Source organism: Ursus maritimus, unplaced genomic scaffold, assembly GCF_017311325.1.
Source record: "Ursus maritimus isolate PB19 unplaced genomic scaffold, ASM1731132v1 scaffold_21, whole genome shotgun sequence".
Taxonomy (NCBI): domain Eukaryota; kingdom Metazoa; phylum Chordata; class Mammalia; order Carnivora; family Ursidae; genus Ursus; species Ursus maritimus.
This window is the reverse complement of record NW_024424564.1, coordinates 55,420,343-55,433,518: the sequence shown is the minus strand read 5'-3', so window position 1 is coordinate 55,433,518 and position 13,176 is coordinate 55,420,343. Positions and strand designations below refer to the sequence as shown.

The following is a 13,176-nucleotide window of genomic DNA, read 5'->3' as shown; positions in this document are numbered from 1 at the left end:
GGGACAGCAGCTCGCGTTGGGCACACGTTTCAAAGTGTGGCAGAGTGATTACTGATTATGGCGTCCGGATCGCCACCGGCACGTGCCGCTCGCGGCCTCAGCAGCTAACATGTGGGGAGGCCAGCCGCGTGTAGGCAGGAGGGTGCTCTGCTCGCGGGGTGGACCCAGACCGCGCGCCGTCAGTGGGCACAGCGGAGGACTGCAAAGCTCAGGGGAGACTATCTCTGGGGGCGTCATGGGAGGGCGCTGCTGTCACCTTGGAGGAGAGCCTGCGGCAGCCCCGCGTCTCCTTTCCTGGTGCAGACCGCTGTCCGCAGGGCCAACACAGTGAGGGAAGCAGAGCCCGGAAAGCCAGAGCGGATGCCAGATCCTCCCTCAAGTCCCCCCGGACGGTGGGCTCCCCGCGATTCCCCATGACCCGCAGCAGTCACCGCGTCCGGCTGGTGACCCTGTGCACGGGCATGAGTTTTACTAAGTGGGACTCCCCCTCAGGACACGGGATTCTTTGATATTTTTACTTAATTTCTTCTTTCTTCCCTTAAATGCAGATCATGATCCAGTAAATTAATTTCATGACCCACTAATGGGGTGAAGACCTGCCTTCTGAAAAGCAGCGCTCTCGGAAAGGCAAACGCCAGCGTGTTCCCGGAGTCCCTACTCAGGTGACCACGTAATCAAGTCATCACACGTACTCACGTCAGCCCTGAGAGAGGGGCCAGGTGGTTGGTGGGCACAGAGATGTGAGCAGTGTGGCCCCCACGGAGGAGTGGGGCGTGACGCGGTAGGCAGGGGGGCGCCACTGCAGACACGGCTGTGGCCCCTGAGGTGGCGTGGGCTGTCACGTGGCCAAGCAATCACGAGGGCTCGCAAAGTCCATCTCACAGAAGACCTGCTCGTGGTGACACATGACACCGCAGCGCTAACCAACCATTGGTAACAGAATCGCGATGCCATCTTGAAGATGGGACTATACACCCCAGTTAGACGGTGTTTGGGTCAAGAGCTCGAGTGACCTTCTACGAAAGCTTTGCAGACAGGTCCCCGCACTCCAGGACTGCTGTCAGAGCCAGAGATGTGTCTGCAGACCCCTGGGGAGACCCCGGGCCTCCAGCATCGTCACACAGCCCCCTCGCCGGGATGCACCAGCCCAAGCTCCGGCACATGTGCCCTCCACTCCGCAAGGGGCGCTGTGCCCCAGGTGTGCACCCCTATGGGGGGGCGGGGAGCCCCGAGAGGGGGTACTTCTCCCGGACTTTCCCTGGGGGTAGCAGGTGTCCTTCCCACGCCTGGACCAGCAGGTGCCTCTGCCGAGCCCCAGCCACAGCACGCCAGCTGCCCTCCAGCGCGGTCTCCCCTGAGAGCGGGCAGATGAGAGAGTCGCTCTCCAGAGCCCAAAGACACGTGGGTGCGTGCAAAGCCAGGCCCAGCGTTGGAGGGGGAAGGCCCAGCACACGGAAAGACCATGTCTGAACCTAACGCGAGCTGCGGTTTTCACAGCAGTGAGACCAGCGCGATGGTCCGAGCTCCCGGCCTGTGGGGCAGTGGGACTGACCTCGGCAGCAGGGACCGCATCAGGGAACAGAGGCTGCCTGCACACGCTGGGCCTGTGAGACGGGCCGCAGGGCAGGGAGTGCAGAGCACGGCAGTGGGGAAGGGCTTGGAGCCTCGGTTCAGCTGTAAGACCATGGGGGTGCTGCTGGGTCACCTCCTTCAGCGGGCCTGCCCCCAGCACCGTGTCCGGGGCCTGGAGCACAGGCCTGACCCCACGGCCACGCCGGAGGGCCACTGCAGTGGGTGGGAGGTCTGGACCCTCCCCCCACGCCTCCTCTCCTCCAGGTGCGCATTCGGAAGACTCCATCACCTGGCATGTCCTGCCCACAGGGCTGCCCTGGGCCCTGCGGGGAATCCACACACTGACCCGCAGGCCCCAGGAACAGGGGACGGCGACCCCGGCTCCTAGGATCTGCTTGTCCCCAGGTCTCTGCATTTTGGGAACGGCACACAGATGGGGACCCCAGAAAGATCAGCTGCCTACCTAGCGGGTGCCCCTGGAGTGGCAGCCACAGGTCAGAAGCCCCCCAGGCTCCTTCAGGGCCACCAGGCTCCCCAGCAGAGGCCGGCCTACGGGGACAGAGGAAGCAGGCGGGTTCTCCTCTGCTCCAACTCCGAGGAGCTGCATCGCGAGGAGATACGGATGCCAGCCGGGCTCTCCGGATCCTTCCCTGGGGGCCCCGGACCTCCCCAACTGGACGTTCCCAAGGCACAGAGGTGGGAATCACGACCAAGAGATCAGAACCGGCTTCGGGTCTCGGTTTCTATGTGCGGCTCATGAGGAAGAGCTGGGATTGGGGTGATAATCAGCCGGGGGAAGGAGAGGCCACTGCCATGCGGACCGAGGTCTGTGGAGCCCCAGCGCCAAACCAGTGGACGCAGGCGCGGATCCCGCGGCTCCCACCGTTGTGTGTGCGCCCTGAGGAATTTACCTTTAGAAAAGGAGCCTCAGAGAGCGGCCCCAGAACCCCTTTCCCGTCCTCCCCTCCCGCCCATGGGACAGCAGCCAGGGGACACGGGCTCCTGGAACAGCGGACGCGGTGTGCCCCTCAGCGGGATCTGGGAGGGACTGGGATGCCCTTGGGGGTTTTCAGGGTCTCTGCTCCGAACGGCCACTATGCGGTGCCCAGGGCAGGAGCCGACCTTGAGGACCACTGCCCTTCCCGATACTTGCTGTTTAAAGGGGCATCACCTGCCCTGAGGGGGTCCTAACCTGATCTCCTGCCTGGAGTTGTGAGCACACCGTGCTCCCTAGAAGCGAGACGACGTTACCAACCGCCCTGCGTGGGCACCGAGCCAACTTCTGGGCGGACGCCTTCGGGGTGCTTCCGTCTGGCCCCTGGGCCCACCCGCCTGCAGTGACAGTCTGACAGGGCAGGGACAGCCCAGGGACAGACTGATCCAGCCCCGGAGGACGAGGGCGGTGCGGAGGGGAAGCGGCGAGCCTCGCAGCCCGTCCACACAAAGAAGCCAGCTGCCATTGTCCCCGTCACCGCTGACGTGGGGCCCACCTCCCCACAGCTACCCGCTGCCCGGGGCCTGCTCGCCCGCCCGGTGACGGCGTGAGCGGGGCCGCGTACGCACCGTGGTGGTCTTTATACGCCCGCCGGGCTGCGTGCACGTCCAGCCTGACCGGTTGATCAGCAGGTCACAGCCTTCACCCTCCAGACACGGCAGCATGTCACACCACTGCTTTGTCTTGATGATTCGAGCTGCGGGAGAGAAGAGAGCCATTCAGCCACTGCCCACGGGGGCCCCGGGCAGCCCCAGCCGCCTGACTGCTACACGGGGGTGGGGAGGTCCGGTGGGCAGCACCTGGTGCCCAACGGGGTGGCCGGGCCGCTATTCCTCCCTGGCCCCCCATTCAGAACCGCTCCCCAGGTCCAGCTCCAGCACCAGCCCCTCCGTAAGTGGTAGTGGGGGGTGCTGAGGAGTTTCCTCCCTGATGGAAAGGCCTAGAAGCAGGGGCTGCATCCTGAAATAGAGGACGACCGTATCCACGTAACCCTCCCTCAAGGACCCCATAGAACAACGGGCTCTTCTCCGAATTAGGACCAAGTACGTGTCCTCCTAAGCGCACGTACGACAGATTGACTCACGATCATAAATCCGGGGCCTTTACAGAAGGGGGGTGATCCAGTTACGAAGTGTGGGCGCTCAGATCGGATGCCCACCACAGGCCAGGCATTATTTCAGCTCAAAGCTATGTGGTCAACACGCATGCTTCCAAACACGGCATCCTCCCCACCTCCGGCCCGCTGCTGAGAAGGCACAAAACCTGGGACTTCCCAGGAAACGAGGATCGGAGTCTGGGTCCAGGCGTGTGAGGACAGATGCGTCTTTGGGTGTCTGTCCCGTGCTCGCCGCGCTGGACTGTCCTCCCAGGGGCGTCAGGAAAAGGTGAGCGGGCTGGGAGAGGGCTTGGGCAGCCACTGTGCGGGTCTGGGGGCCGTGCCAGGGATGCAACAGCTGGTCACCCTGACCCCAGCTCCTTTCTAGGCCGTGCCACCGACTGGACTGTGCTCCCCAGTCACATGATGAAGCCCTAACCCCCAGCGTGGGTCCTCGGAGATGGTGTTTTTACAGAAGTGATTCGGTTTAGGCGAAGTCATGAGGGTGGGGTAGGATCAGCGCCCTTGCGAGTAGAGACACCGAGCTGTGCGAGGCCTCCTGCCAGCACCTGAGCCGGCTGGCCTGTCCTCTCAAACGCCCGGCCCCCAGGGTGGTGAGAAGGCAGACACTTGCTGCTGAGGCCGCCCTGCCTGTGGCATCCTGTCCCCGCAGCCTGGCAGGCGGTGACGCGGGGGAGACCCACCACTCGGACATGTTTCTCATTCCGCTGGGAAGTCGGTGTGGCAAAGATGCCGCCGAGCACCTGTGCGGTTCCCCAGGGCAGGCGGGGACGCGCCGGGTTCTGCTCACTGGGCCACGGCCTCTGTCCGGGGGTCCTGGGACGAGAAGCTGGGTGCAGGCGGGAGCCCCTCCCGGGACCACCAGCGCGGGAGCTCAGCACCTTTCCCAGCGCATCCCAAGGGCCTCGTTCCTCCTCTGCGCCTTATTCCTGCCGGGCCCCGAGCAGTGTCACCTTCCCAGACACACCGTTTCCGGACAGGGAGAGGCGGCCCGAAAGCCTTGCTGTGCGCCAGCGAATCCGCCCCTAAAGCCCACGGGGAGGCTACGGGCTTGACGCACACACGGCCCAATCCCTGGAAATCCTACACGAGTGCCTGAGCCATGATCCTGGCAAGTAAAGGGGGAGCTGCTCTGGGATCAGCCATGAGGAGTGGGGTGGAAGAGGCTGAAGGGAGGATGGTGGAGACTGCAGCCGTGCTCCCCCCCCCCCGGGGCCGCACCCAGGGGAATGCTGTCAATGTCAAGGGCCAACGGGGTGGAACCTCAGCCAGCAGGGAGGCCCAGGTCCGCCCGGTCCTCGCCCCAGGGGCCGAGCATGGAATAAGTCTGTTTTGGGGACAGACGCACCCTCCCGTGGCAAGAGGCAATGAGGTCTGGAGGCAGGGAGCCCGAGGCTCAGCACTGCCTGCGAGGCCGTGCACGCTGGGGCCTGGGGCCTCCGGAACGGGACTGCACAGACCCTGTGGAGGGCAGGTCCTGGCCGCGCTGGGCAGCCTGGTCGGCAGGACACGCGGTGACGCGGTCAGACACCCGAAGCCGGCGGGGAAGGCAGCAGAGCCAGGCCTGGGTTCACTCGTGCGGCGCCGTGTGCTCTCCCTGGTGCTCCGTCCTCACGGGGACGCTCGGTGCTGGGGGCGGAGAAGGTGCCGGTGGAAGGACCCGGCACAGGCTCGGCCCGTCGGTGCGCATGGACACCCAGCCCTCACGGTCGGGCCACCTGCAGTCACTCGGACCAGGGGGTGTGAGAGGGACAGATGCTGACCTCCGGACGTGCCCAACTGTGGACGTCACGGCAGCGTCCTTCTCCCGCCAGACCCATGGCCAAGGCCATCTCGTCCCGCGACACCACCCTCCGTGCCACTGGGCCCGTTCGCCTTTCTCGAAGCAGCATGGGGGCCGCTCTCTCCAATCCTTCCTGACTGTCATGCACTCAGCTCTGAGAGCTGGTGGAACGTGGGAGGGAGGGAGCACGCGGCCCCCCAGCACTGGGAGAGCCCCACAAGCACGGTGTGACCACAAGCGAGTGGAGCCAAAGGTCAGAAAGGGAGAGGGGAGGCAGGACGGGGAGCCGGGTCCCCACAGCCTTGGGAGGGGAGGGGCCCAAGTCCCGTCCACGCCGCAGCCACGATATCTGACCACACATGTACACCCTTGCTCACCCAAACATGCGTGTGTGTGTACATACACGGTGAAATGAATCAACATAGGCGAACATGCATGCACAGACCATGGGCGTGCAAACAGCACACGCACACAGACACGTACCCACCCGTGCGTTCACAAGTGCACACGCACAAGCAGGCGCACCGAGTCGCTCACTGCACCCCTCCCCCGTGCGGTGTGGCGGCCTGGGCGTGCCGGGTGCCAGGCCTGCCGAGGGCACTGCGGGGCCGCTGCTGAGCACACACGCCTTTTGTCTGCTGCTGGGCTTAGCTCACCCAGCCCGAGCCCACTTCCTGCTGGAGGCGGTGGGAGGCACAGCTCTGGACACCACATCCCAGGGACAAAGGGACCTTTCATGCCACACGTCACCACTTCCGTGACATTGAGGCAGCGCCAGCGCCGGGGAGGGTGCCCTCCAGGAGCTGACGGTGCACAGAGGGCATGAGTGACAGCAGCTGACTGCTGGCCTCTGGGGACAGTGGCGGCAGCCAGCCGCGTGCAAGGCCACGGGAGGTGCTTCGGCCCACAGCACATCAGGGGATATCACCACGTCGCCTGTGCCTGTCCCCGGGCCTGAGGAGAGCAGGCCTGTGCCGACGGGCGCTGGAGGCTGAAATGGAGCAGCTGTACCAACCCCGAGCCTCTGACGGGGCGCCTGCCTGGCCTTGGGGTGGCGCCACTCCCTTCTCCCTGGCGTGACCCCACCTCGCGTCCCCACCTCGTCTATGGACCCAGAGAGGCCACCAGGCCCCCAGCACTCGCTCCTGCACTCCCCAGCCGGGGTCTTGCTCGTGAAGAGGCTTGCAGCCACAGTGCGGGCTCTGTGCACCTGCTGCTGGCCGGGGAGGGTGTGAGCTCACGGCGCCGCCTGCGTGCTCCGACCCGAGTGCTGAGGGCCTCAGGCTGAGGCCCAGAGTGGCTCCAGGCCAGCCCAGGCTGCCCTCCATGTGGACGCTGGGGCTTCTGGGACGGGGTCTCTGCCTCGGTCTCCTGCTGCTTCAGCCCAGACATTTGTAAACAATGTAACGGGAGCCGTGGGCACTGAGCGGGCGGCCAGCTCGGGACACGGACGGAGTTGGGCGGGCCTTACGGGAACAGAGGGCCAGCAAGGCCACGGCCGGGCAGGGCCGGTCGCCCTGGTCTCGGCAGAGCAGCGAGTGGCAGCCGGTGCCTGGCGTCAGGGAGAACAGCCGAGAAGCGGAGAGCATGTGGGTCCCAGACACAAGCGTGTTAGGCAGCTCCGGTCCCTTTGCTGGAAGGCCAATTTGCCGGAACAACATTCAGGCAGGCCGTGAATGGGGCTGAAGACAGATTAGGGCAGCCCCAGAGTGATAGGGGCCTGACAGGGGGCAGCGCGGACACTTCCAAGAAAGGACAGGCAGTGAACGGCCTTCAAGGGAAAGGACAGCCCTTCGGAGACAGAGCAGGGCCGCGCCGATGCCCGCTCACGCAGGGCGGTGGCAGGAGCGGAGGAAGGGTCCTCCCCGGCCCACCAGCAGCACGGCCTCGCCTGCCTCAGGAACCCACCTGGGGCACAGACACAAGGGCCCTGGGGAAGCGCCGTCTTCCTATGGGGGACACAGGCGGCAGCGTGGCACCCAGTCCATGTGGGGCCTAGTGCCGCACGTGGTGGGGACCGCTGAACACAGCCAGGAACCTCTTCCCGCCAGCCCCTGCCCCCAGCCTGACCCCGAGAGGGAGCAGCTGAGGGGGCTCCCTGCCCGGAGCAGGGCTGGGTGGGGGGCGGGGAGCTTCAGTGCTGGAGGGGTGGGGTCTGCATCCGCCACCCCGAGCTGGACGTTTTCATGACTGAGGGACATTCTTCTCACCACGGAGCAGCCAGAAGGTTTCACCAGGGCGGAGAACGGCGGCGAGTCCAGCTGCAGAGTCCCTGGCCCCAGCAGGGGTGTAGTGAGGGCCCCTGTGCTCTGACCCTCACACAGTGGCTGGGCAGCATGACGCACACAGCCCTCCCACCACGCTTCCCCCCAGTTTCCCCTGGGCCCCCCTCAGTGACCAGCTGCCTGAGACCCAGGGCTGAACCGCTCTCCCTGAGCACTGACCCCCAGGGAAGAGGCAGAGCTCACCGGGGTCTGCTGGAGATGACCACTGCAGAGGGCCCAGTGGCGTCAGGGCCCCATAACCATCTCCCACGAGAGTCCCGGGCTTTAAACACACAGCGAGGACACGTGCCTCCCTCAGCTACTTGAATGCCATCAGGACGATGCCTGTCACACATGGCCCTTCCAAGGCCTTTTCTAGAGAAAGTTAGGGACCTGCCCCTGCTGGGAATCAGCTTGGCCATCCTTTCCTGGGGGCACGCCCCATTCATACGGGTGTGCGCCCCACACTGGTGAGCAGAGCTCCGCAGGGCTTGCACAGGGAGAGGGGGTGGGTGCTAGGGCACTTCGTGTCACAAGCAGGCTGCCCCAGGGCTGTGGGGCGCAGCGCCCGGGGCCACACAGCCCACGTGCGTGCACTGCTTGCTCCCTGCCTGTCTAGTAGAGAAGCGTGTGGCAGGGTACATGCAGGGCTCTGTCCCCAGTCTGTCATGATTGGGTCGTGCAGCGAGGTCTATGTGCACGAGCAGCTCGGGGCAGGGACTGGAGCGCCTCTGGACCGCTCTAGGTGAGATACAAGGTCTGCTCATGACGAACAAAGATGCGCAATTATCAGCACGATTTCATACAACGTGCCCACATGACGAGCGGTGTCCCCACCCTCACAGCCTCCAAGCAAGTGCAGGAGCGAACCCCCAGGTATGCCTGTGCGGCCGGCCCAGCGCGAACGCTGTGTCTTCCCCAAACATCTGCCTTGGAAAATGAACGCTGCAAATTTAAATTTTATTGGTTTTGCAGTTTTGTTTGTGTTTAATTTGTAAATGGTTTCAGTTTATTCCAGTTTATGGTCTGGAGAGGGCTCCCAGCTTGGCGTTTGCTCATATTCCTGCAACATTATAATAAAAACGATTTAGGTCAATGGTGAGGGGCCCAAGGAAGGAGCTTTCCCTTAAAAGGAATTTTCAAGTGATTTAAGTCTGAGGAACACTGCTGCCCGCCCATGGCTAGCTGGTCAGAGAAGGAGGGAGAGCTGGTGCCTGAGACCGTCTAGAGAGGGGCTGCCTCGGGCAAGCCCTAGACATACGCGGGGCCTCCAGACCCGGCGGACCAGCCTGGGGCTGCAGATGGGAACCGAGGAGGAGCCTGCCCTAGAGCCCACCACCCTCTCTCCAAAGGGGCTTCGGTCTCCTGTGACGGCCTCCTCTGGGGTCTCCTTGCTGTGCCCCCAGCCCAGAGACACGTGGATCTGGACGCAGGTGTGAGCAACGCACATGGACTGTGGGGTAGCCTTTGCTTCTCACTGTACCTCTGGCCCCTCCCATGGGGGAATTGTCTCCCCAGGATTCTAACAGATTCCACGTTTATCTCACATGCTACGTCCCTGGTAGCATCACACAGTAATTACAGCTGGCCCCAAACACCTTTAAGCACAGATCGATCCCTGGGCCCACCCCTCCATGGAGCCTGGTCAGCTGTTCGTTCTCCTTCCTCCCAAACGACCTGTGAAGGGCAGTGTGGAAAAGGGCACAAACGGATGTTGCCACACAATGGCACCATGCTGAGCCTGGGGGATGCTCAGTCCTGGTTCTCCCTTTCCGGGGCACATTCCAGAAACCTCAAAGGCCCAGGTGTCTGGATGCAAAGTCTTCTCTGCTACCCTACCCTTACTCTCAGCAGATGTAGCTTCCTCAGGCTCAAGAAGCCTCCTCATCACCACCACCCTCACTACTACTACCAACACCACCACACCACCATCACCATCATCATCGCCACCACCATCATCATCACCACCACCATCATCATCACCATCACCACCATCATCACCATCACCACCATCATCACCACCATCATCGCCATCACCACCACCATCACCATCACATCACCATCACCACCATCATCACCATCACCACCATCATCACCATCATCACCACCATCATCACCATCACCACCATCATCACCACCACCATCACCATCATCACCATCACCATCATCACCATCACCACCACCATCATCACCATCACCACCACCATCATCACCAGCATCACATCACCATCACCACCAAAATCACTACCATCCCCATTGTCATCGTCACCACCATCGCCACCATCATCACCATCACATCACCATCACCACCATCATACCCCATCAACACCACCACCATCATCACTACCACATCACTACCATCACATCACCATCATCACCACACTGTCATCACCATCGTCGTCACCAGCACTACCATCCACCATCAGCAGCATCAGCAGCTCCCGGATTGAGCCCTTGCTGTTCTGGGCACACTGGCCCCTTCATTCCCACCAGAATTCTTGGTGGAAGCTCTCAGGAAGCTTTTTCAGATGGTGCAAGTTCTGAGTCTCCCTGGGACATGGAATCACGAGAAGTTGGGGTTCAAGCCTAGCGGTCAGCCTGTAACTGCCCCCTGTGGCCCTTGTTGTTCCAGCACAGGTCTCCCCTCTTTTCAGATCCTCCCCGCATGTCCCAGTCAGGTACCTCCTGTCTTGTGCCCACAGCACAGCACAGGCGAAGGCTGCTGAGGACTCTCAGACCTTTTCCCGAGCATGTGGATAGAGGAGCCCCTGCGCTTCATTCCTAACCACGTCCAGCCTTCTTGGAGGACAGCTGATCTGAAGGCTGCAGAGCTGAGCCTGCACACGGCTCACGCCCAGCTTCCTCCCGTCAGCAGAGGACGCTGCCGGACGCAGAGATGCCGAGCAGAGATGTCTGTGCAGCTGCAGGACACAGGGCCCCAGCCCAGTGCACCCCACGCCCCGTGGTGAGTATGCTGCCATTAAAGGCGTGTGGGCACAGGGAGCCTCCAACCATCCTGCCCGCCCTGACTCGGCCTGCAAGGGCGTGTGTCCCCCCAGTCTGTGGCCTCTCAGGACTCACAATGGAGGCTGAGCAGTGCTGGGAGGCAGGAGGCTGGGTGCGGGTCTCAGCCCTGCCACCAGCTGGGCTCCTCGAGTCTCTCACCTCAGCTCCTGGCCAGTTTCTCCAAACAGATCGACAGCGAACGCACTACCCCTGGGGCTTGACGCTCCCTGGCAGGGCCTCCAGATGCCAGGCTGTGGGCCGGGCCTGATGCTCCCGCCTTGTACGTCCAAATGGCAGCAGAAGGCAAACCCGTGTCCCTACCGCACAGCAGCCCCAGGGCCTGACCTGGAATCGGGGTGAGACGGTGACACCCCAGGTCAGCCAGAAACCTCACAAATGCTATGCCATGAGCTGCAGGCCTCCAATGTGCCAGCGAGCAGGTCCCATGGGGAGCAGTAAGGACAGTGTCCTGTGACCCCCGCTGCGAGTGCCGGGCGTGCTCCGGAGGACACCTGCTCCCACAGAGAGACAGGTGGGCACCGAGGGGGGTGCGCCAGCAGGTGCTCAATGAGCACTGAGGAAACGCCCACACACACGGACAAGGTAGCCACAGCCGCTGAACCAACATCTAACGTGTCAGCGGCTTGCTCAAGTGTCCGCAGCGGCCGCACGGGACCACCGGATCCAAGCGCGGACCTGCCTGCGTGGCCCGGAAACCCCACGAGAGTACGGCGCCCGGGAGCCCAAATTCTGGCCTCCTCATCTCTGTGCAGCCACCAGGACTTTCTGCCCTAAGCGGGATCACAACTTCAGTCCACCCGGCCTCCCAGGCCACCCTCTCTCCTGGGCCCTGAGCCCACAGGGCCACCTGCCAGGCCCAGTGGGTCCCCCTCCCCGGAGACAGCCCGCGGATGCCCTCGCTGCCCTGCAGCAGCTCTGTAGCTGGGCTGCACCGGCACTGGGGCCCAGAGCCCTCACCAAGGGCACCGCGATGCCTCGGAGCTCAGCTTCAGGGGTGCATCCGAGTGCACAGAGCGCCCCCTCCCCCACTTCCACCTGTCCCGTGGCGTCCTCCATCAGAAGGCTCACTTTACAGGCAGGAATTAGAGACCCGAGTCCCGGAAGGCATTCTTGTCCCAGGAAAACACGTGAGCACAGCCTGCCAGGAGCTCCCCAGCTGCCCCCCCGGGTCTCCCCCGTGAAGATCCGCCCCTGGGGCTGGGCCAGGAGCCGGGCTCCCAGGCAATCAGGCTCTGAGCTCACTCGGACTTAATACCAAGCGGAACGCCGAGGCATTTGCTGAGTTCATCTACGCTCCAGAAGGGTAATGGTGCTTTACCCACGCGATTTCTCACGAATCCTCCAAACGGCCACATCCTTCTCCAGAAGGCCCAGGAGAGTTTTTTTAATCAGCTAACAGTCCTTGAGCACTTGCTGTGTGTGAGCGTGGCGTCCGCACCAGCTCCTGGGACAGCACCGTGGCCCCGGGGGTGGCCCTCGGCCGGGAACAACCCCCTCCAGGCCACGGCTCTGAAGTTGTCCGCCAGGAAGACGACCAGTGAGAGGCAGGAGGAACGCTCGAGGTGATGGCATTGTCTGGACAAGCACGTAAGGTGAGGCCCCGTGAGGAGGAGAAAGAGGAAGAAATGCCATATGGAGCCCTTGCTAATAATAGGTAACTTGTATCAATGACCTCATCAAGCCCCAGAGCCCTCCTTCAGGGAGGGAGCACAAGCCCCTTTCCTAGACAGGAAGACTGAGGCCTGGGAGCTTCTGTCTTCTGGCTCTTCTCTGCACCCCCGGGTGAGCACTGCGCTCCAAACGGGCCCCCCACCCCGCCACCACCACTCCCGTAGCCCTGAGGAGGCCAGGGTAAGGGGTCGCTGCTGGTACCTAGGTCTAGACCCTTCTGAGCTCTGTCCCCCCACCCTGCCCCCATCTGCTCTAGCAGCAGAAGTCCCACCTGGTTCCCCGACGCCCCTGGGGGTCAGACCTTCCAGATGCCCTGTCCCCTTACTCTTCTGCTCCCCAAGTCTTCTTCCCCCCATGCAGGCATCCCCTCTCCTGGAAACCCTTCTCCGCCACTCCCTCCCACTCCACCTCTTCCTCCAGGACAGCCCAGCCCCCCCACCCTGCTGTTCCTGTGGTGGGCTGTGGGGGTCTTCTGTCAGACAGCCCCGGACCCAGCGTGGTGCAGGACCACCCACAGCTCTGTGAAGGTCCCTGGGGGAAGGAAGGATGATGGATGGACGGATGGAGACACACAGGACTGGAAGGCCTCTGGTCCACTTGGCCCAAGTGGTCACGGTTACACAGATGCTTAGAAACACAGAGTCTGTGCAGGTGTGGACCCAGCGTGGCCTTGGCGTGAGGGCACAGGGTCTGGGGCCAGGCAGCCTGCTCGCTTCCCCTCCCCGATGGCACCGGCCCAGGACTGCTG

At 63.2% G+C, this 13,176-nt stretch overlaps 1 protein-coding gene across 1 annotated transcript in view; it reads right to left on the bottom strand.

Annotated features, from left to right (window-relative positions):
* TAFA5 (TAFA chemokine like family member 5) overlaps positions 1-13,176 on the bottom strand; it is a 198,383-nt gene that overhangs the window by 28,200 nt on the left and 157,007 nt on the right. The window contains exon 3 of the mRNA XM_040637733.1: positions 3,136-3,263. Within this exon, the coding sequence (XP_040493667.1) occupies positions 3,136-3,263 (128 nt within the window). The remainder of the gene's footprint in view (positions 1-3,135; positions 3,264-13,176) is intronic.